The sequence below is a fragment of the Mobula hypostoma genome, chromosome 28 (assembly GCF_963921235.1).
Source record: "Mobula hypostoma chromosome 28, sMobHyp1.1, whole genome shotgun sequence".
NCBI lineage: Eukaryota > Metazoa > Chordata > Chondrichthyes > Myliobatiformes > Myliobatidae > Mobula > Mobula hypostoma.
Window position 1 is genome coordinate 1,419,307 of NC_086124.1, and position 23,165 is coordinate 1,442,471.

At 45.8% G+C, this 23,165-nt stretch overlaps 1 protein-coding gene across 2 annotated transcripts in view; it reads right to left on the reverse strand.

Annotated features, from left to right (window-relative positions):
• Positions 1-23,165, reverse strand: part of LOC134339060 (proto-oncogene tyrosine-protein kinase LCK-like) — a 101,631-nt gene that overhangs the window by 12,719 nt on the left and 65,747 nt on the right. For both annotated transcript variants that reach the window (XM_063035340.1, XM_063035339.1), the window contains exons 10-11: positions 9,075-9,151; positions 4,420-4,573 (exon numbers count right to left, since the gene is read on the reverse strand). In XM_063035340.1, coding sequence (XP_062891410.1) covers positions 4,420-4,573; positions 9,075-9,151 — 231 coding nt within the window. The remainder of the gene's footprint in view (positions 1-4,419; positions 4,574-9,074; positions 9,152-23,165) is intronic.

Below are 23,165 nucleotides of genomic sequence, written 5' to 3' on the forward strand. Positions count from 1 at the left end.
ATAGAAACCTCGCCTAAAGACTCTCACTCAATTCAATTCAAGTTTAATTGTCCATCAACCATGCATGAATACCCATGAATACAGCCAAACAAAACAGCGATACTCCAGGGTCAAGATACAAAACACAGTACCAACAGTCATACACAGCACGAAGGACACACAAGATAGCAAGCGCAGATGGTGTTACAATCACACAATGAAAGAGTCCAATAGAGCCCGTCTCCCTCTGAGTGAACACTTGGGGGCAGCACCTACTCCAACCTGGACACCTCAATATTTCAGGAACAGCTTCTTCTCCCCTGCCACCAACCCATGGACACTACCTCACTATTAGTTTTCTACTTTTTTTTACTTTCTTTTTGCACTATTTATTTAATTTAATATTTTATTTATGCATTTCTTAATGTAATTCTTATTGGAAAGAAGAAGATGATGCCATCAAACAACGCGACCAAAGACGACGTCCTCCAAACAGTTCACAAAACGACTTCCTTTGCTTATTCTTTCCAATACGATTCTGTTACTATTGGAACCTGTGATTTACATTTTGATGGTGAGTTTTGGGCTAACTCAGTGACTGGGCGCTTTGCTGTCTCCAAAGTAGTTCTGTGAGGCTTTGTGTGCAGTGTGAGGCCTGGAGATAGGGCAAGGGGTGATCGACTCCATTTCTCATCGATTGAAGCGTCGAACAAGATTGAAATCAACGGGGATGAGAGCGGAAGGCGAGTAGGTCTTCAGCACCGTCTGTCCGCGAGTGACTGGTCTCTCTCCCTCGTTCTTGCTTGCTGCTTTAGGAGAAAGGCACTCGTGTGTGACCGGTCTTGTTTGATGCTGCCGGAGGATGGGGCCAGAGTCCTGGGTCTTCGTGCTTTGTGGATTGGACACTGATGTTATGATGTGTTTCTGCTTTCTGGTTCCTCATTTTTTTATTGCTATTTTGTGCGATTTTGATTGGGGGTTTGGTTCTGCAGGCTGCAGTCAACGAACAACAGGACTCTGGTTTGATGTTTTATATTCTGCATTTTTCAATCGTTTTTTTGCCATTTGCACAATCTGTTTTTTTTTGTATGTTGGGGGTTTAGTCCTTTTCTTTGAAAGTTTTTCTTTGTACTGAGGCTGTCTGTGGAGAAGATAAATCTGAGGCTTGTATACTGCATACGTACTTCATAAACATTTACCTTGAATCTTAAAGTTTAAAAAAATTATTGTGCATTGCAATGTTCCGCTGCCACAAACAACACATTCCACGGCATAAGTCAGTGATATTAAACCTGATTCTGATTCCGGTGGTTTACAAGGACGGTACCAAACTTCGAGGGACTGGGCTCTAGGGAGGAGTTGGCAAGTCTAGGACTTCACTCCTTGCAGTTTAGGAGACTGTAGGGTGACCTTATAGAGGTGTATAATACCATGAGGGACATTCTGTAGACAGGGTGAATGCACCCAGTATTTTTCCCCAGGACTAAGGAATCAAGAGCAAGAGGGCGGAGGTTTAAGGCGAGAAGGGAAAGGGTTAATAGGAGCCTGAGGGGCAACTTTTTCACCCAGAGGGTGGTCTGTATATGGACTCAGCTGACAGAGGAAGTGGTTGAGGCAGGGGCATTAACAACGTTGAAAGGACTTTCGGACAGGTTCATGGGTAGGAAATGCTAGGGATATGGGTCAGAGGGCCAGTTTCTGTGGTGGAAGGATCTCTGACCATGACGAAGTTCGTAGGTTGTGGGAACTGTTCATAGCTGGGGTGAGTGGAGTTATCCCCTCTGGTTCTTGAGCCTGGTGGTGTGAGAACAACGAGAAGAGAGGTGGTGGGCATCCCTGATGGTGGAGGCTGCTTTCCTGCGACAGTGCTTCGTGTAGAGGTGTTCAACGGTGGGGAAGGTTTTACATAAGATGAGGAGTCCTTGAAAGTGAGTTACAGGTTGTGGGAGCATTTCAATGATGGGGCAAGTGAAGTTATCCCCTTTGGTTCAAAAGCCTGATAGTTGAGGGGTAATAGCTGTTTGTGGGCTTGGTGGTGTGGGTCCTGAGGCTCCTGTACCCCCTTCCTGATGGCAGCAGTGAGAAGAGAGCATGTCCTGGGTGGTGATGGACGCTGATTTCCTGTGACTCCACTCCATGAGGTTGTTTCTCCGATGCGAAGTTTCCTGTAGAAAGCTGTAGCTCACAATAATGGTGCTCTGTACTAGACAACGAGTCTTTGTTGTGCGCTGTACTTGCACAGAGCTGCTGGCCCGAATGGCACTTGCAGTTCAGACGTTTACCGGAATAGCACGTTTGGATCTGAAAGCCATGTTCTGTGGCTTCCGGCCTGGAGTCAGCATGACCGTGACTGATTTCCTGTTCATTGTCTTACAGAAACATCTGTCACTCACTACAGCACAGAAACAATGCGCTGTGACAGTGAGTGACGTTTGAATCACTAGGGGCTGAAGACAAGAGACAAAATGTCCCACACAAATAATCTTCAGAGATGACATTCTGCAAAGACTATTTTTAGAATATTGGTAGGAATTTCTACCGCATTAAGGCCATAAGACATAGGAGCAGAATTAGGCCTTTTGACCCATCAACTCTGCTCTGCCTTTCCAACGTGGCTGATTTATTTTCTCTCTCAACTCCATTCTCCTGCCTTCTCCCTGTAGTCTTTGACGCCCTGATTAGTCAAGAACCTATTGACCTCCACTTTAAATATACTCAGTGACTTGGCCTCCACAGCCATCTGTAGCAATGAATTCCACAGAGTCACCACCTTCTGCCCAAAGAAATTCCTCTACATCTCTGTTCTAAAGGGCGTCCTTCTATTCCGAGGGTTTTTCCTTTGGTCCGAGACTCCCCCACTACAGGAAACATCCTCTCCCTGCCAACTCTATCTGGGCCTTGCTGCAATAAGATCTCCCTCGTTATTCTAAACTGCAGCAAGGCCATCAAACACTTCTCGTACATTAACCCTTCCATTCCTAGGGTCATTCTCCTGAGCCTGTCTGGACCCTCACGAATGCCAGGTCATCTTTCCTTAGACAAGGGGTTCACAGTAGCATCTTGGCGAGCACGATGGTCATCAGAGCTCAGAGTTCAATTCTGATGTCACCTGTAATGAATCTGTACATCCTTCCTGTGCAATGCGTGAGTTTTCTTTGGGTGCTCTGCTTTCCTCCCACAGTCTAAAGACGTACTGGTTAGCCGGTTAGTTGGTCATTGTAAATTGTCCTGTGATTAGGTTAGGGCTAAACTGGGGGTTGCTGAGCGACACAGCCTGAGGTGCTGGAAGGGCCAATTCCACCCTGTATCTCAATAAGTAAATAAACAAACAAACAAGTAGATAGATAAACAGATTGATAGACAGATAGATAGACAGACAGATAGACTGATAGACAGATAGATAGATAGACAGACAGATAGATAGATTGATAGATAGATGGAAGGACAGATAGATGGACAGATAGATAGACAGACAGACAAATCAATCAATCGAACTGCTCACAATACCCTAAATACGGTCTGGCCAGCGCTTCATAAAGCCTCAGCATTACACCCCTGCTTTTATATTCTGGTCAACAGCACAGTTCTCTGACGACATTAAACGCCTAATTTATCTGGGTGTGCTTAGTGGCCATCGTCAGCCCCTGCATGTAAGGTGGTCATGGGAGCAGGTGGGGAATGCACGGGTGGTGGTGTACTGCTACTCCCTGAGCCCCAACATGAAAGAGAAGGTAAAGGCAGATCTCGACTAAAGTGAGACATTTGGTTACAAATGACTCCTAAGTCTTCTCCAGTATTGATCAAATGTGTCACCAATACAACCCTGTAGCAGCATTTCCCTACTGGGCCAGAAAATAAAATCCACTTTCAGAGGTTTTGATTTCTTTCGGTTCCACAAATACAAAACACAGGCAGGTCCGAGATAGATTTCGGTCTTGCTTGTAATGTTCAGCTGTGTTTTTGGTGGGTGTCACCTTGGGAACATATATGTGGTTGTTACCTGGAAGCGGTAATGTAGTGGTTAGCGTAATATGCTACAGTATTTATAAATCAGCTGAAGGATGAAGATTGATTTTCTGTGTATGACACCATGGGCACCTTAGAGCCAGAATGTGTGTCAACTCTCGTGGGCTGCTCCCAGCACATCCTGCGGATGTGTTGGTTGTTAATACAAATGACACAGTTTATAGTATTTTTTGATAGTCGTGTGATAAATTAATCTGAATCTGAATATGAAGCAGAACTGACCAAGAGTTGGGACGATAACTCGCCCCCAGTCTGTGCCCTTTGCCCTGATATCCAGAATAGGCACAATTGCTGGGGAAGAGATGGTGTAACCTGCCTCTGTATCCTGCCCATGTGCCTATTCTCCATGAATGATAACATTCTCCACAGTGCATTTCTCAGTCTCTCACACCAAGGAGGAGACCAGAGCCTTACCCTCTCTTGCGGTGTACTCATTGTCCTCAATGAGTCGAGCCAGTCCAAAGTCTGCGATCTTGCAGGAAATCTCCTCCGAGACCAGGATATTGGCTGCGCGGAGATCCCTATGGATGTAGTTTTTCCGTTCGATGAAAGCCATTCCCTCTGCGATCTGTGGATGAGAGTCAGGTGTATGGGGTTGAGTGGGATCTGGGATCGGCCATGATGGAATGGCAGAACAGACTTGATGGGCTGAATGGCCTAATTCTGCTCCTATGTCTTATGATCTTATAGTTCAGCTGTGAGTCACCTTAAGCCGCTCTGTCTTAAATTGACAATATTGATTTTGTTCTCAGCTTGAACTTTTTTCTCATCCCTCCCCCTTCTCTCATTTTCCATTCCCCATTCTGGTTCTCCTCACCTCCCTCTGGTCCCTTCCTCCTTCCCTTTCTCCCATGGTCCACGGTCCTCTCCAATCAGATTCCTTCTTCTTCAGCCCTTTACCTTTTCCACCTATCACCTCCCAGCTTCTTAATTCATCCTCCCACCCATCTTCCCCTCACCTGGTCTCACCTATTGCCTGCCAGATTTTACTCCTTCCTCTCCCCGACTATTTTATTCTGGCTTCTTCTCCCTCCTTTCCCGTCCTGAAGAAGGGTCTCAGCCTGAAACATCGACTGTTTATTCCCCTCCACAGATGCTCTCTGATCTGCTGAGTTCCTCCGGCACTTTGTGTGCACCTTCCTCTGGATTTCCAGCATCTGCTCAATCTCTTGCATTTATTCTCTTTATTTTAAATGGATGTCTGGGGTAACGAGTTTTTAAATGTTTAAATCCACTGCAAGGTTTCAATCACGTTTCAAACAACCTGACAAGTCACTGATACTGAAAGGAAATTTGATGAATAAAAGTCGTATTTCCTCAGCCAGATCTTTTTTGATTCTTCATCAAAAGCTTCACTGCCCGCAGTTGTTTAATCAGCTTGCTTGCTCCTAGAATTCTGATTGCTCTCCCCTTGAGATTCTGCGACCCTGAACCTGTAACTCACCCCCCCCCACACTTCATTCCGTGCCTCCCCATTCTCTACGGTCACTCTGTCTTGTTTCAGTCAGTACCAGCTGAAGCAAGCCCCATTTATAGCCCAGGAGACAAGGCACCATCCACTGAATACAATGCAGACAGATCCCTTTATAATCTCTAAAAATTACACACTAATTAACTCTAAATTATCCCCATAATTTAAAAAAAGTTTTAAAGGAATTAAAACATTCTAGGCAGGATGGGAAAGGTGGCAATGAATCGACATATAGGAGAGGGATTGAAAATCTGGCTGACTGGTGCCACAACAACAACCTCTTGTCGGTGTCAGCTGATTACTGACTTCAGGAGGAGGAAACTGGAGGTCCGTGAGCCAGTCCAAATCGGAGGATCAAAGGAGGAGAGGGTCAGCAACTCGAAATTCCTTGGCATTATAATTTCAGGGGACCAGGGCCCAGCATGTACGTACAGTCACGAAGAAAGCACAGCTTCCTTAAGAGTTTGCAAATTTTACATTCCCCCATTATGGACACTGGCCTCTGACTGTGTGCTCAGTCCCCACCCTTACACGTCCTGGTTGGACATGGAATAATATTTCTGCATTCCAATGATATGATGGATCGACCGAGCCATTACTCCTGCAGAGTATTTTTATCATCTCTTCCCTTTCCTGTGTCATGTCACAGGCTGTGATGATTGTGTACTTGACTTCAGAGTTGGCCCTCGCTCTTCACTGTGAGGAAAGCATCCACCAGCCCGAGTTCAACGTTGAGCTCAGCTGTTATCTCTGCACCTACTCAATGCTTCTGCTTGTTTTTGCACGTTTGGTTCGTGCTTGAAGCCCAGCACACCACATAAAGAGTCCTCGCCTCACCTCGAGCACGCTGCAGGCTCCTCTGCAAAAGCATTTTCCAATGCTTGAGCAGCATTGGGGTGCGGTGAGAGCATTGTTATCACCAGCCCACCTTTTGTCAGGGTTTCTGTAGCAACGGGATGTGGTTGCCGTGCTTGATGACACCCGTTGTTCAGCTTTTTATTGACACCAAAGAGTCATAGAACAATACAGCATCGAAAGAGGCCCTTCAGCCCTACTTTTTCATGCTGACCATGATGCCTACCAAGTAGTCCCTGTGATTGGCCCACTTCCTTCTAAACCAGAGCTTCCCAGCCTGTGGTCCACAGACGCCTCGGTTAATGGTAAGGCTCCCTGACATCAAAAAGGTTGGGGACTCCTCCCCCAGACCTTTCCTATCCATGGACCTATCCAAATGTCTTTTCATGTTGCTTTTATACTTGCCTCAACAACAGTACTGTGGTAAAGTCTTGAGCACATACATATAGCTAGAGTGACTAAGACTTTTGCACGGTGCAGTATTTGTCAACGTGGAGCGGAGAGCGAGTTTGTAAATCTGGCGGGAGCAAAGGATGTAGGGAATTGTGTGGGTAGAGCGCCGTGGGAGGGGTGACAGAGGAGTGCTGGGGTGGGGGAAAGTGTTGGCATTGGTGCAGACACACCCAGCTCTGAGACACCGGGCAAGGTCATTTGATTCCAAACAATTGGTTTATTGATCATTACAGGATGTCTCTCTGGTGCTTCCCGCTCCCTCCCCTCTCCCTTCCCCTTTTCCCAGCCATGATTCCCCTCTCCCTGCCTCCTTCCCACTCTCAGTCCACAATAGAGACCCATATCAGAAACAATAGACAATAGACAATAGGTGCAGGAGTAGGCCATTCAGCCCTTCGAGCCAGCACCACCATTCACTGTGATCATGGCTGATCATCCACAATCAGTATCCAGTTCCTGCCTTATCCCCATATCCCTTCACTCCGCTATCTTTAAGAGCTCTGTCTAACTCTTTCTTGAAAGAATCCAGAGAATTGGCCTCCACTGCCTTCTGAGGCAGAGCATACCACAGAACCACAACCCTCTGTGTGAAAAAGTTTTTCCTCAACTCTGTTCTAAATTGTCTACCCCCTATTCTTAAACTGTGGCCTCTGGTTCTGGACACCCCCCCCCCCACAACATTGGGAACATGATTCCTGCCTCTAGCATGTCCAATCCCTTAATAATCTTATATGTTTCAATTAGGTTTATCATCACTCACATATGCCATGAAATTTGTTTTTTGCGGCAGCTGTACAGTGTAATACATGAAATTACTACAGTACTATGCAAAAATCTGAGGCACCCTAGCTATATATATATGTGTCTAAGATTTTTGCACCCTACAGTACCTTCAGTATATTTCACATACACACCACCCTCTGCATGAAGAAGCTGCCCCTTCAGGTTCCTTTTAAATCTTTTGCCTGTCACCTTAAACCTATACGCTTGATTTTCTAGATCCTCCCTGTGGAAAAAGTCCAAGTGCCTTCACCCTGTCTATACCCCTCATCATTTCAGATACTGGATGCCTCGGCCCAAGCCCCTTCGAACCAAGTGTTACCAAAATACCTTTAAGAAATACACCAACGAATGAAATCCTGGCATTCGCATTAGGGTGCAACAGGGTTTAATTGTGAACAACACATACAAAATGCTGGAGGAACTCAGTAGGTCAGGCTGCAACTATGGAAATTAATAAACAGTCGTTGTTGAAGACCCAGACCCTTTTTCCGGATTCAGCAGAAACTTTTGTGACGCTAAATGCGTATTTATGGGGAGAGAAGAATGAGCTGGAATTGCCAGTCTGAATCAGAAGATAGTGTGTCAGAAACACACGGCGGCTGCTTCGACACCTGGGACAGTAAAGCTGCAGGTGTTGGAAAGGTGAAACAAAAACAAAATGTCTTCAGTAGGTCTGGCAGCGCCTGGACAGAGAGAAATAGAACAGAGAACGCAGTAGGTCCTTTGTCCCTCAAGATAAACTGCTCCAGAATGAACCTAACCCTTCCCTTCCACAGAGCCCTCCATTTTTCTATCAACTAAGAGTCTCTTAAATGTCCCTGATGAATCTGTCTCTACCCGCAGCCCGACAGGGCGTTCCATGTACCCGCCACTCTTTAAAGCCGACTTCTAACATCCCCCCTATGCTTTCCTCCAATCACCTTACAATTATGCCCCCTTGTATTAGCCGTTTCCACCCTGGGAAAAAGGAGCTGACTGTCCACTCAATCTATAATCTCTGCTATAATCTCACATGCCTCGACAAATCACCTCTCATCCTCCTCCGTTCCAGAGAGAAAAGCCCAAGCTCATTCAAACATTCCTCAAAAGACATGATAAAACTCCTCTCTAGAGCTTCCACATCCTATAATGAGGTGAGCAGAACTGACCACAATATTCCAAGTGTGGTCTAACCAGGGGTTTATAGAGCTGCAACATTACCCTGTGCCTCTTGACCTCGATCCCTTGACTAAAGAAAGCCAACACACCACACACCTTCTTAAACACCATAGCAGCTTATGTGTCAATTTGTAGGATCAATGGGCATGGACCCCAAGATCCCCAGTTATTGTTTCAGTTCAATTACCGATCGATCCACACTTGCCGAGGACTATTTTGGCCAGGAACACTCAGCTGAGTTGACATGAGTGGAAAGTTTCATCAGAACAGTTCAACTATTTACTGAACCGCCATCCAATTCCAGCATTTCTGATCTGGATCTGTCTCTGCCCCAGGTACAAACACTCACCTGTGCTGCCATATCGATCAGCTTATATATGTTGAGCTTTGATCCAACAGGTGACTTCAGAAAGTCAACCAGATTACCTAAAGGGAGATAAGTAGAAAGGTAAATACCATAACCGCGTCTGATTTATTAGACAGTCAGCTACATCACATTTCAAACAATGCACAATTATTTTCCGTACACTGTAATAAATTAAGTGTTATCCATACTTAGTGAGAAGATGTAATACCCTTTGCCTTGACCATATCCTGTGTTGTCAGCAATGTGTCTTTTATCACACAATGGACACAATTGTTGACAGTGATTCTCATTTGCTTAAAGTCTGGGGAAAATTAGTTTGGACAGAGAGGTGGCGGCTCTTCCTCAGACTGAGAGTCGAGCAATTGCGGGCCGGACCTCAGGATAAAGTCCGCAGTGAGGAAGGCCAATGCAATGTTGGCGTTCATTTCGAGAGGACTAGAATAAAAAAGCAGGGATGTGATGCTGAGGCTTTATAAAGCACCGGTGAGGCCTCACCTGGAGTATTGTGAGCAGTTTTGGGCCCCTTATCTGAGAAAGGATGTGTTGACACTGGAGAAGGTTCAAAGGAGGTTCACGAATATGATTCTGGGATTGAAAGGCTTGTCACATGAGGAACGTTTGATGTACCTGGGCCTCTACTCACTGGAATTTAGAAGAATGAAGGGTAACCTCATTGAAATGTATTGAATGTTGAAAGGCCCCGATAGAGTGGTTGTGGAAAGGATATTTCCTATGATTGGAGAGTCTAGGACCAGAGGGCACAGCCTCAGAATAGAGGGACATCCTTTTAGAACAGAGATGAAGAGGAATTTCTTTAGTCAGAGAGTGGTGAATCTGTGGAATTCTTTGCCACAAGCGGCTGTGGAGGCCAAGTCATTGGATATTCTTAAGGCAGAGGTTGACAGATTTTTGATTAGCCAGGGCATGAGGGGATTTGGGAGAATGTGTTGTACTAACCACTACACTACCATGCTGTCCCTACTGATTCCGACACTCTGAGCTGTAATAGAGTCGTGCTAACCACTACACGACCGTGGTGCTCCAGTGACCAAGTCAGGAATCACAGGGGCGTGAAGAGGACCTTCTTCTCTCAGAAGTTCAAAGTTCAAAGTAAGATTTATTATCGGAGTACATACATGTCACCACGTACAACCCTGAGATTCATTTCTGTGGGTTTGCTCAGCAAGTGTATAGAACAGAAACTGTAAACAGGAATGATGAAGGTGGAGCTCTCTGCCCTCGAGAGTAACAGAGGCAGCCATTGAAGGTAAGGATATGTGGATATCGCAACTGCACCAGAGTCAAGGGGTGTGGGGGAGAGAGGGGGACCAAGGTCGGATCTGCTGTGAGGTTACCGACTGGTTTGGTAGCCTGTCGGGTGAAGTGACCCACTCCCACCCACTTCTGTTCTAATCCAAGAAAGTTCCCAAAGTTTTTCTGAAGTTACATTTTGTCCATCCAGTCCTGCACACCATAACATAGAACATAAAACAGTACCACACAGGAACGGGCCCTTCGGCCCACAATGTTATGCTGTCCAGCTAAAAAGGAAATGAAAAATCCCCCAAAACTAATCCCCCCTACCTACGCAATGCCCATATCACTTCATCTTCCTCACATTCATGTGTCTTAAAAGCCTCTAATGTATTTGTCTCTACCACCACACCAGGCAGCACATTCCAGACATCCACCAGTCTCTGAGTAAAAAACTTATCCCTCACATCCCCTTTGAACCCAACCCCTCTCACCTTCAACGCAAGCCCTCTGGTACTAGACATTTCAACCCTGGGAAACAGATACTCCCTGTCTACTCTGATACTCCCTGTCTAAACAGATACTCTGTCTGTGCCTCTCATAATCTTGTAAACCTCCATCAGATCTCCCCAAAGCTTCCGACACTCCGAAGAAAACAATTAGGGGAGGGTGGATCTGGAGAGGTGCTGAGTCAGAGATGGGTCTGGTCAGCCTGCCCTCAGCTGAGAGCAATCTTGTGGTGTGAGAGGTCCCTGGGTCACCAAAGGGAATGGGGAGGGCCAGGGACTTCACTGTCACTCACTCTCTGGTCAGATCAGAAGCAACTGAAGGAAACACCAGTCAGTTACTCTGAAGGGGAGGATAGTGTGGTCACTTTGTCAAAGGTTGTGATTGGTTGAAATGGGTGGGGGGGGGGAGCGTGTTCACTGCATTATCTTGAGATCCATGATTCCAATGTAAAGAGGAAATACATTCTGAATAGCAACACCCTTAACAGCATTGATGTACTGAGGGATCTTGGGGTCTAAACCTCTAGCTCCCCGAAAATGACTACACAGATTGATAGAATGGAAAAGAAGGCATATGCCTGCTTGCTTTTATTAGTTGAGGCTTGAGTTCAAGAACCGGGAAGTTATGCTGCAGCTTTAGAAGACTCTAGTTGGGTCGCATCTGGAGTACAGTATTGCTTTCAGTTCTGGTCGCCCCATTACAGAGAGAACGTTGAGGCTTTGGAGAGGGTGCAGGAGCCTCAGGACTCCCACCCCCAGGTTCAAAGTTCAAAGTTCAATATGATCAAAGTACATAAGTGTCACCATATACACCCCTGAGCTTCATTTCCTTGTGGGCATACTCAATAAACCTATAGAACCATAACCATAACTGAATCAATGAAAGACCACACTAATCTGGGAGTTGAACCGGAGCGCAAAAGATGACAAACTACGCAAATATAAAAAGAAAGATATAATAATAAAAAATAAATAAATAAGCAATAAATATCAAAAACATGAGATGAAGAGTCCTTGAAAGTGAAACCATAGATGTGGGAACATTTCTAAGATGGGGTAAGTGAAGTTGAGAGAAGTTATCCCTTTTGGTTCAAAAGTCTGATGGTTGAGGGTTAATAACTGTTCCTGAACCTGGTGATGTCAGCCTTGAGGCTCCTGTACCTCCTTCCTGAAGGCAGCAGCGAGAAGAGCGCATGGCCTGGGTGGTGGGGGTCCCTGACGTTGGACGCTGCTTTCCTGCGACAGCAGTTCATGTAGATGTGCTCAATGGAGGGGAGGGCTTTACCCGTGACAGACTGGGCCAAGTACACTACTTTAGTGGGATTACCCCTCAGACATCAGGCTCCTGAACCCAAGGTTTGCCAGCTGTTCCTGCTGGCCTCCACACTCTATGCATAGCCGGGGCATTTATTATTTCAAATTTACTGCAGTCCTGTTCAATTAAATAGAAGTGGTGACTTTTTTTTTATCATTATTGCTTTGCTGCTTAAGAGATATAGTGGGGAATGGTTCACCTTACAAGCTGAACTCCACCTAACGACATCAGTGTGTGCTCTGGCAGTGTGCTCACAGTCCGGTACTGACAATGTTTTCAGTTCCAACCCACGGATTCAGCCTTCCTTCATTAACCATGCAGCCTTCCTCCACAACACTCCCAGCCGGTGACAGAGCCAAAATGCAGTTGTTTAACAGATTCAAGGTCAGTTTTCTTCACTCAAACACATGCCCACAGGGGTCTGAATTTATCCAGCTGAAGTACATTCAATTTAGATTGATTCTCACCCAGAGAGAGCGTATTGCATCACGACCTCTCCCCAAACTCAGTGTCGAATCCTTCACCGTTTAAACTTGGCTTTAGACACCATCGTGGGCTAGAATCAGAGTGCACCTAATCTGCTCCAAAAACACCTCAATCAGCAATATGGCTTCTTCACATGAGCTTACCAATTAACACAAATTAACGTCAAAATGTGACACTTCCTTGCTGTGTATTCAGAACGCAGCAGCAACTGGTGAGACAGGCCAACTTAGACCCAGTTAGGATTTTAGCAATTAGTGGAGAGTTCTTTGATCTCTTGTTTCTCAGGAAAAGAGGAAAAGTTCCAAAGATGAACTGGTAGTTCAAAGCCCCTGTACAGCCCACCTCTTAAAATCTGACCCTACGTCCCCGTCATGAGAGATGGAAGGGGGTACGGCTGGTCAACAGGGCTCTGGTGAGGCAGTACAGGGGATATAATGGATTGCAGAAACAGTGATGAACTCCCACCAGTCCATCGACTTTGTGAGAAGAGGCTCATAATGGAGTGAGCGGATGAGACAGCGCAGGGTAAGTCATCAGGTTCCTGTGCAGCCAACGAGTTTTTTGTCGCTAAAGTCACTATCTACCTTGGGTACCTGAACGTGAGAACCATGTACCAGGCAGGAAAGTCCACCATCAGAGAGATATTGTTGAAAGGAGGGGGATGCCAAAGCCAGGATCAACAAGGCCAAAGTTGTTTTCAACATCTTGAAGAAAGTGTGGACAACCAGAGTCATATCAAGCAAAACCAACATCAGAATCTTCATCTCAAATGTCAAAACAGTGCTATTCCCTGAGGAGACTGAGGTCCTTTAACATCTGCCGGATGATGCTGAGGATGTTCTATGAGTCTGTGGTGGCCAGTGTTATCATGTTTGCTGTTGTGTGCTGGGGCAGCAGGCTGAGGGTAGCAGACACCAAAAGAATCAACAAACTCATTCGTAAGGCCAGTGATGTTGTGGGGATGGAACTGGACTCTCTGACGGTGGTGTCTGAAAAGAGGATGCTGTCCAAGTTGCATGCCATCTTGGTCAATGCCTCCCATCCACTACATAATGTACTGGTTGGGCACAGGAGTACATTCAGCCAGAGACTCATTCCACCGAGATACAACACAGAGCGTCATAGGAAGTCATTCCTGCCTGTGGCCATCAAACTTTACAACTCCTCCCTTGGAGGGTCAGACACCCTGAGCCAATAGGCTGGTCCTGGACTTATTTCCTGGCATAATTTACATATTGCTATTTAATTATTTATGGTGCAACTGTAATGAAAACCAATTTCCCCCGAGATCAATAAAGTATGACTATGACTATGACTATGACTATGACTATGTTCCTAAACGACCCTGAGACCTGGAGAACAACAAAGAAGACATTACAAAAGCTGCAGGCTTTCATCAACCATTGCCTGAGAAGAATTCTAATCATCAAATGGACTGACAAAGTAACCGACCAGACACTGTGGGAAAACACCAACCAGGAGTCCACAGAGATACAAATACACAATTGGAAATGGAGGTGGGTTGGCCACACCTCGAGAAATCCAACCAACAACATCACTGGGCAGGCATTGCAATGGAATCCCCAAGGAAAGAGGGAAAAGGGATGTCCAAAAAACACATGGAGGAGAGACGTCGATACTGACATTAGACGATGGGGGCACTCCTGGCCCACCCTCGAGAAACCGGCTCAGAACAGAGGATGATGGAGATGGAAGGTCACCGATAGATTGTGCTCCGCTGGGAGCTGAGGGCCCAGGAAGATAAAGAAGGAGAAGAAATACAACCTAATCCCCACAGAACACTCTTACATCTTTCAAAAGGGCGAACCCTCGCAAGGCATCAGGCCCCAGTGGGGTACCTGGTCGGGCTCTGAACACCTTGGCTAACCAGTGTTTGAGGATATTTTCAATCTTACACTTCTGCAGTTGGAGGTTCCCACTTACTTCACAATCATACCAGTGCCCAAGAAGAGCAGGGTGAGCTGCCTCAGTATCGTCCAGTGTCACTCACATCTACTGTGATGAAGTGTTTAGAGAGGTTGGTCATGGCCAGAATCAATTCCTACCTACGCAAGGACCTGGACCTGCTGCAATTTGCCTGACACCACAATAGATCTACAGTGGATGCGATCTCACCGGCTCTCCACTCGGCCTTCGATCACCTGGACAACAGCATACCCAAGTCAGGCTGCTGTTTATTGATTACAGCTCAGCGTTCATACCACCATCATACCCTCATTTCTAATCAACAAGTTCCAAAACCTGGGCCTCTGTACCTCCCTCTGCAACTGGATCCTCACCGGAAGACCACTGTCTGTACAGGTTGGAAATAACATCTCCTCCTCACTGACAATCAACACTGGCACACCTCAGGGATGTGTGCTTAGCCCACTGCTCTACTCTCTCTACACCCACAACAGTGTGACTGGGCACAGCTCAAACGCCATCCATAAATTTGCTGATGCCACAATTATTGTTGGCAGAATTTCAGATGGTGATGGAGAGGCGTACAGATCAGCTGGTTGAGTGGTGTCACAGCAACATCCTTGCGTTCAACAGCAGTAAGACCAAGGAATTGGTTGTGGACTTCAGGAAGGGGAAAACAAAGGGAGCACTCACCAGTCATCATCGAGGGATCAGACGTGAAAAGTGTGAGCAGTTTCAACTTCCTGGGTGTCAACATCTCTGAAGATCTACCCTGAGCCCAGTATATTGATGTAATTACAAAGAAGGCATGACAGTGGCTATATTTCATTCGGAGTTTGAGGAGATTTGGTTTGTCACCAAAGACACTGGCAAATTTCTACAGACGTTTTGTGGAGACCATTCCAACTGGTCATATTCCATCCAGTGTGGAGGGGCACTGCACAGGATCAGGAAAAGCTGCAGAAAGTTGTAATCTCAACCAGCTCCACCATGGGCACTAGCCTCATGGGTACTAGCCTCACGGACACATTCAGAAGGCAATGGCTCAAAAAGGCAACATCCATCATTAAGGACCACCGTCTGTTGGGTCAAGGCCATCAGAGAGGAGGTACAGAAGCCTGAAGGCACACACTCAACGATTCAGGAAGCTTCTTCCCCTCCACCTTCAGATTTCTGAATGGGCAATAAACCCACAAACACTACCTCACTATCTTCCTCCCTCTTTGCACTATTTATTTAATTTAATTTTCTTTCTTTGTATATATTTATTGTAGTTTATAGTTTTTATTGTTGTCTACTGCAACGTACATAATATCATGACATATGCCTGCGATATTAAGCCTGACTACGATGTTACCGGCCTTTTCCCGGCACCTTTCTGTATGTATGTCCTCGACGGCTGGTAGGCTGGTGCCAGTGTTGTGCTGGGCAGTTTTGACCACCCTTTGTAGAGCCTTCCTGTCTACAGTTTCATACCAAGCAGTTTCCTATAGATAGACAAATACTTTACAGATCCCAAAGGAAATCACAGTGTCACAGTAGCATTGCAGGTGCACAGATATACAAATAATAGAAGAGCAATAAGAAAAAATAAAAAATAAGTTACCTCAAACAGTCTAACAGGAGGGGGGAGTCATCACTTCCCTGGCTATAGGTTGACTCACTATAGAGCCTAAAGGCCGAGGGTAAGAATGACCTTATGTAGCGCTCTTTGGAGCAGCGCAGTTCTCTTAGTCTATACTAAACATGCTCCTCTGTTCAGCCAAGGTGGCATGCAGAGGGTGAGAATTGCCAGGATTTTCTGTAGGGTCCTCTGTTCTACCACAGCCCCAGTGTGTCCAGTTTGACTCCTATACCAGAGCCAGTCTTTCTAATCAGTTTATTGATAGAGGTGGAGTCTAGGACCAGAGGACACAGCCTCAGAATAGAAGAGCGTCCCTTTAGATCAGAGATGAGGAGGGATTTCTTCAGCTGGGGAGTGACAAGTCTGTGGAATTCATCGCCACAAATGCCTGTGGAGGCTAAGTCATTGGGTACAGTTAAAGTGGAGGTTGATAGTTTCTTGATTGGTGTCGAAGTTTATGGGGCAAAGGCAGGGGTTGAGAGGGAAAATAAATCAGCCATAATGGAAAGGTGGAGCAGACTAGATGGGCCGAATGGTATTATTCTGTGCCTTTCTCCTGACAGACTCTAACTGACCCTTGGTGGAGATTCATCCTACAAATTAGCCAGAGGGTCATTCGGTCAATGTAGAGAAAAGACAGTGATCTACACAACCAGGAAGTGGGGTACAATGACTTGTAACTGACCAGTAGTAGCTCAGGGAATGAACTGATCTGCGGTAGAAGCGTGGTTATTGTACACACTCACAGGGTGTGTGCGCTTGAAAAGAAGCATTCGTTCCCTATGCCACATGTACCTGAAGTGAATATTTCCTCTGAGGAAGCACTGCGTGGACAGAAGCCACATCCTGGTGGGTCTGTGAGCACAAAGAGACCAGGCCAGGTAACAGCAGCAGGTGCCATTTCCTGAGGGGTGTTAGTGAACTGGATGGGTTACTGTGACAGGCTGGTGGTTTCATGGTCGCTGTTACTGATGCTAAAAAAAGATTTTTTCAAAGAAAAAAAGCTTAGCTTTATCTGTCATGTGTACATTGAAACATACAATGAAATGCATTGTTTGTGTCAAATTAAATCAGAGAGGATTGTGCTGGGGGGGCGGTGTAGCCCACAAATGTCACCACGCTTATGGTACCAATGTAAAATGCCCTCAACTTACTAACCCTAACCGGTCCGTCTTTGCAATGTGGGAGGAAACCAGAATACCCGGAGGAAAGTACATGGTCATCGGGAGAACGTACAAACTCCTTACACACAGCGCCAGGAATTATACCCTGATCTTACAGCTGGCCCTATAAAGTGTTATATTAACCACCACACTACCGTACTAAATATTGCAGAGGGTGGTTTCGATCCAGCAGCCTCTGGGTTCTGGGCCCAGCAGGCTTCCACTCTGCACTAGCTCTTCATTCTAGATTTAGTAAACCCAAATTCCTCAGGTGTTTTGAGAGACGTTTGGACTTGCAGAGGGTTCTCAGTTCAGATGATTTGCAATGGGTGGGGTTGGATCACATGGTCATGTCTCCCCACAGTGAAACCAGAAACCATGAGGCTCAATTCAATCCTCAAATCAAACACTGAACAACACGATTTATAAAAAGCAACACGCACAGAATGCTGGAGATACTTGGCTGGTCAGGCAGCGTCTGTGGGAACGAATAAATGAGACCCTTCTTCAGGACTGAGAAGGATGTGGAAAGACGCCAAAATAAAAAGGTGGCGGTGGGGGGGGGGGAGAAGGAGGTTAGCTGGAAGGTGAGAGGTGAAGCCAGGTGGGTGGGAAAGGTCAAAGGCTGGAGAGGAAGGAATCTGATAGGAGAGGAGAGTGAGCCATTGGAGAAAGGGAAGGAGGAGGGGACCCAGGGGAGGCGATAGGAGGTGAGAAGAGATAAAAGTGGGGAATGGGGGGGGGGATGGAATTTGTTTACTGGAAGGGTCGGAGGGCAGCAGAGATCACAGAGGAGGAGCAGTGAGAGATTTATAAAAATCCATCTGTATCTGACTATCCACGAGGAAATCTGCTGATGCTGTAATTTCAAGCAACACACATAAAAATTGCTGGTGAACACAGCAGGCCAGGCAGCATCTATAGGAAGAGGTACAGTCGACGTTTTGGGCCGAGACCCTTCGTCAGGACTAACTGAAAGATGATGGGTCTCGGCTCGAAACGTCGACTGTTCCTCTTCCTTTAGATGCTGCCTGGCCTGCTGCGTTCACCAGCAACTTTAATGTGTGAATCTGACTATTGTCTGGACCTCGAACCACCTTTTCTGCTCTGAGTTCACTGGATAATGCTATTGTTCATACACTCCTATTAAAAAAATATTTTGGGATGAATTGTAATGTTTGCAGCCTTAGAACAAATAAGAATTGTTACTGAAGATACATTTGATCATCTGTGACACATGCTGGATATGGACAAAGGTTCTTGCTTGAAAAACAACCACTGACTGTGGGGTGGAGCTTCCTGAGCTAACTTGGCTCCCTTCTCATTCCTTTGTCGGGTTGGCTGTGTCTTTCTTTTATAAATAGAATTCAATAACTGAATTTCCAGGCAGTCTTTCATCTTGAGAACACCAAAAATTAATTGAAGGTGGAGAGGTGATGATAATAAACTCTGTTGTATGAGGACTGAACGAGATAGGATCGAGGCTGTAGTCTGCGACTAGCGGACTTCTGCATCGGCTGCGGTGACGCCTGGCATTGCCAACTTCACTTCAGGATGCTGCTTGCTTGTTTTTACTCTTTGCACAATTTGATTTTTTTTTCTGCACACTGGGTGCTTGATGGCCTTCTTTTGTTTTTAATGGGCTCTGTTGGGGTTCTTTGTTTTGTGGCTGCCTGTAAGGAGATGAATCTCAAGTTGTATAAAGTATACAAACTCTGATAACAGACACGCTTTGAACTTTGAAATTATTCTGGAACTTTCTCTTTGGAATGAAGGAGGATGAGAGGTGACTCGATAGCTGTAAACAAGATGATAAGAGGCATAGATCGAGTGGACAGCCAGAGACTTTTCCCCAGGGTGGAAATGGCTAATACGAGGGGGCATACTTTTAAGGTGATTGGAGGAAAGTATAGTGGGGGACGTCAGAGGCAGGTTTTTTACACAGAGGGGCGGGTGCATGGAATGTACTGCCAGAGATGGTGGTAGAGGCAGATACATTAGGGACATTTACGAAACTCTTAGACACATGGATGATAGAAAAATGAAGGGCTATGTTAGCGGGAAGGGTTAGGTTGATGTTAGAGGAGATTAAAATGTTGGCACAGCATCGTAGCCCGAAGGGCCTGTTCTATGTTCTATTATTCATCGATGGGAACTGAAACCTGGCAGCTTTTCCTGACACTTGCTTTGGCACAGCAGTGGAAACGGCGAGCAGTTTGAAACTCCTGGGAGTGCACATCTCACACAACCTGTCACGGTCCCAGAACACATCCTACACCGTCAGGAAAGCTCGCCAGCACCTCGACCTTCTGAGGAGGCTGGAGAGAGCGGGACTTGGCTCATCCACTCTCACCTCATTCTACAGACGAGTGGTATGGAGCATCCCAACAAGCTGTATCACCACACTGGGGCGGACATGACGGCTCGACAACCGGGAGTGAAAACTGCCCAACGCATCACCAGCACCAGCTACCCGCTGCCGAGGACGTAGATACAGAAATGTGCCGGAAAAGGGCCAGTAACATCGAGAAGGATCCCACTCATCCTGTTCATGGACTGTTTGTCCCACTCCCATCATGGTGTAGCATCCACACCAGGACCACCGGACTCAAAAACGGATACTTTCTCCAAACAATGAGGCTGATCGACACCTCCACCCGCTAACCCACCCCTCCACACCCCCAACAACATTTTATCAACATACACAAGATTAGCTTATATTCACAGATTTATTGTTTTTTTAATTATTATGTTCTTTATCTTATTGTGTTTTTATTCTGTAGCATTGGATCCAGAGTAACAATTATTTTGTTCTCCTTTACGCTTGTGTACTGGAAGTAGCATTAAGCAATTTTGAATCTTAAGTATTTGCTTCCCCAAGCCATCAGCGCCAGCACAGTCTACTGCACTCTATCTTTTAACTCCAGGGCTGAGTTCAACACTCAGACCAAAGAAGGGAGATGAAAATCTTCTCACACAGCCAGCGAATTGCCTAACAACATCAGCCCTTACACAGGAAATGGTAGTGTTATACCAATATCCCCTGGTTCTCATTAACGCAAGGCAGCACTGGGTACTGAATCAGATATTTATATATGGTGTGTCCGAAAATAGCTCCTCTAAATATTTCAAGTGCAAATTCAGAAGGAGTGTTTCTCATAAATTAATCCCAGTAGAAACAGCAGAAACGTTCTGAATGTACACTGTAAGCATTTGTTCATTGTTTTCTCAGTGTGGTGGGGTATGTACTGTAGAACCATAGAACACTACAGCACAGAAAACAGGCCATTCGGCCCTTTTAGTCTGTGCCGAAACTTTATTCCGCTAGTCCGATTGACCTGCACCCAGTCCATAACCCTCCAGACCTCTCCCATCCATGTAGCTATCCAATTTATTCTTAAAACTTAAGAGTGAGCCCACATTTACCATGCCAGGTGGCAGCTCATTCCACACTCCCACCACTCTCTGAGTGAAGAAATTCCCCTTAAACCTTTCCCCTTTCACCCTAAAGCCATGTCCTCTCGTATTTATCTCTCCTAATCTAAGTAGAAAGAGCCTACTCGCAATTACTCTGTCTATACCCCTCATAACTTTGTAAACCTCTATCAAATCCCCCCTCATTCTTCTATGCTCCAAGGAATAAAGTCCTAACCTGCTCAATCTTTCCCTGTAACTCAACTCCTGAAGACCTGGCAACATCTTAGTAAATCTTCTCTGTAAGCCACATACAGTAGGCAGAATGCCTTCATTAGAGCCTTGTATCTTGAAACTTTCTGAGAGTCACATTCACCAAAGTACATGACTGTCAGGCCTGCTCCTACTAACACCTCTCAGCCTACACGTGCAGGAACTTCCCAGTCTCCACCCAGTTAATGGGATTCACCTGCTGCTCATTCCAGACTCACCACCTGCAGCCTATTTAAACCCAGTCATCAGCCACGGTCCTTGTTCATTCATTGAGCCAGTTGGGCTCAACCAGTTGCTCCTCTTTCACTCTTCCTGCCTGAAGCTGACCTTGTGGTCTGTTGTGTTTGGCTTCTGTTCTCTCTAGTTTTGTGGCCCCTCCTGGCTTGTAATTCTGCTGTCTATTAATAAAGTTATCATTTCAAATCAAATTGTTCAATTTAATATCAGAGAATGTATACAGTATACAACCTGAAATTCTTACTCTTCGCAGACATCCATAAAACAAGAAACCCTATAGAATGAATGATAGGAACATCAGAGCCCCGAAGCCATCCCTTCCCTCTCCACCCTCCCATTGTTTATTGCTAAATTATCTCCGCTTCTCCGTTTTTGGGTCAGGCTTTCCCTACATTTCCTGACATGTGACAGGCAAATCAATTAGAGTATGGGTTTCCCAACCTTCCTTATGCCATGAAGCAAGGAATCCATGGACCCAGGGAGGGAAACACTGAGTTAGAACTGTATTGTTGCACGTATTCTCTTCGCAAACCTGCACAGACTACTTTGAGGCCTCAAAGAGCTGCATTTGATACGCTTGCTGTCGTTGGTTGCAGTATTGAGTTCAAAAGTCAGGAAGTCAAGTTACAGATGCATCAAGCTTTGGTTAGGTCACATTTGGTATATATTGTGTGCAGGAACAACGTGGAAGCTTTGCAGGGCTGTGAAAAAGGTTCATCAAGATGTGGTCTGGAATAGACAGTATTAGCAATAAGGAAAGATTGGATTTTCTCTGAAACTTTGGAGTCTGAGGGGTGAGCTGAGAGAGATTCATAAAATTATGAGAGGTAAGGATAGAGCAGATAGTCGGTGTTTTTGTTTTCAGGATAGAAATGATAAATAATAGAGAATGCAGTCAAGAGGGGAAAATGTTTGAGGGAGATTGCAGATCAAGTTTTCTTTCACACAGCGTTTGGTAGGTGCCTGGAACAGAGAAGTAGTATAAACAAATACAATAGAAATGCTAAAAAGACGTTTAGACAGATGCATACACAGACAGGAATTACAGAGAGACACAGTACAGGGCAAAGATCTCAGGTACATATGTATAGCTATGGTGCATAAGACTTTTGCTCAGTACTGTAGTAATTTTATGTATTGCACTGTACTGCGGCCACAAAAAAAAATTCATGACACGAGAGTGATGATAAACCTAATTCTTATATGGGTCTCTATTGTGGACTGAGAGTGGGAAGGGGTCAGGTAAAAGGGAATCATGGTTAGAGAAAGGGGGAAGGGAGAGGGGAGGGAGCAGGAAGCACCAAAGAGACATTCTGTAATGATCAATAAACCAGTTGTTTGGAATCAAATGCCCTTGCCTGGTGTCTCAGGGCTGGGTGTGTCTGCACCCACGCCAACCTCCATCCACCCTTCTACCCCCCCACCCCACCCCTGGCACCCCCAGCACTCCTTCTTTGCCACCTCCTTGTCCCACACCCCTCCTGTGGCGCTCCACCCTCGTCATTTCCAACATCCTTTGCTCCCGCCAGATTTACATACTCGCTCTCCGCTCCACGTTGACAAACACAGTACCGTGGAAAAGTCTTAGGCACCCTAGGCTATAGATATGGGCCTAGGACCTTTACACAGTACTGTAGACCATGTGTAGGCAGAGTGGATTAGTTAGATGGGCATCCTGGTCAGTGCAGACATGATGGGCCAAAGAGTCTTTTCCTGTTCTATGTTGTATGTACTATCATATGTTCTATGTAACATTGTATGAATTCAGTGAGGGGTGACCTCACTGAAACCTATCGAAGGTTGAAAGGCCTTGACAGAGTGGATGTGGAAAGGATGTTTCCCAAGGTGGGAGAGTCTGGACCAGAGGGCACA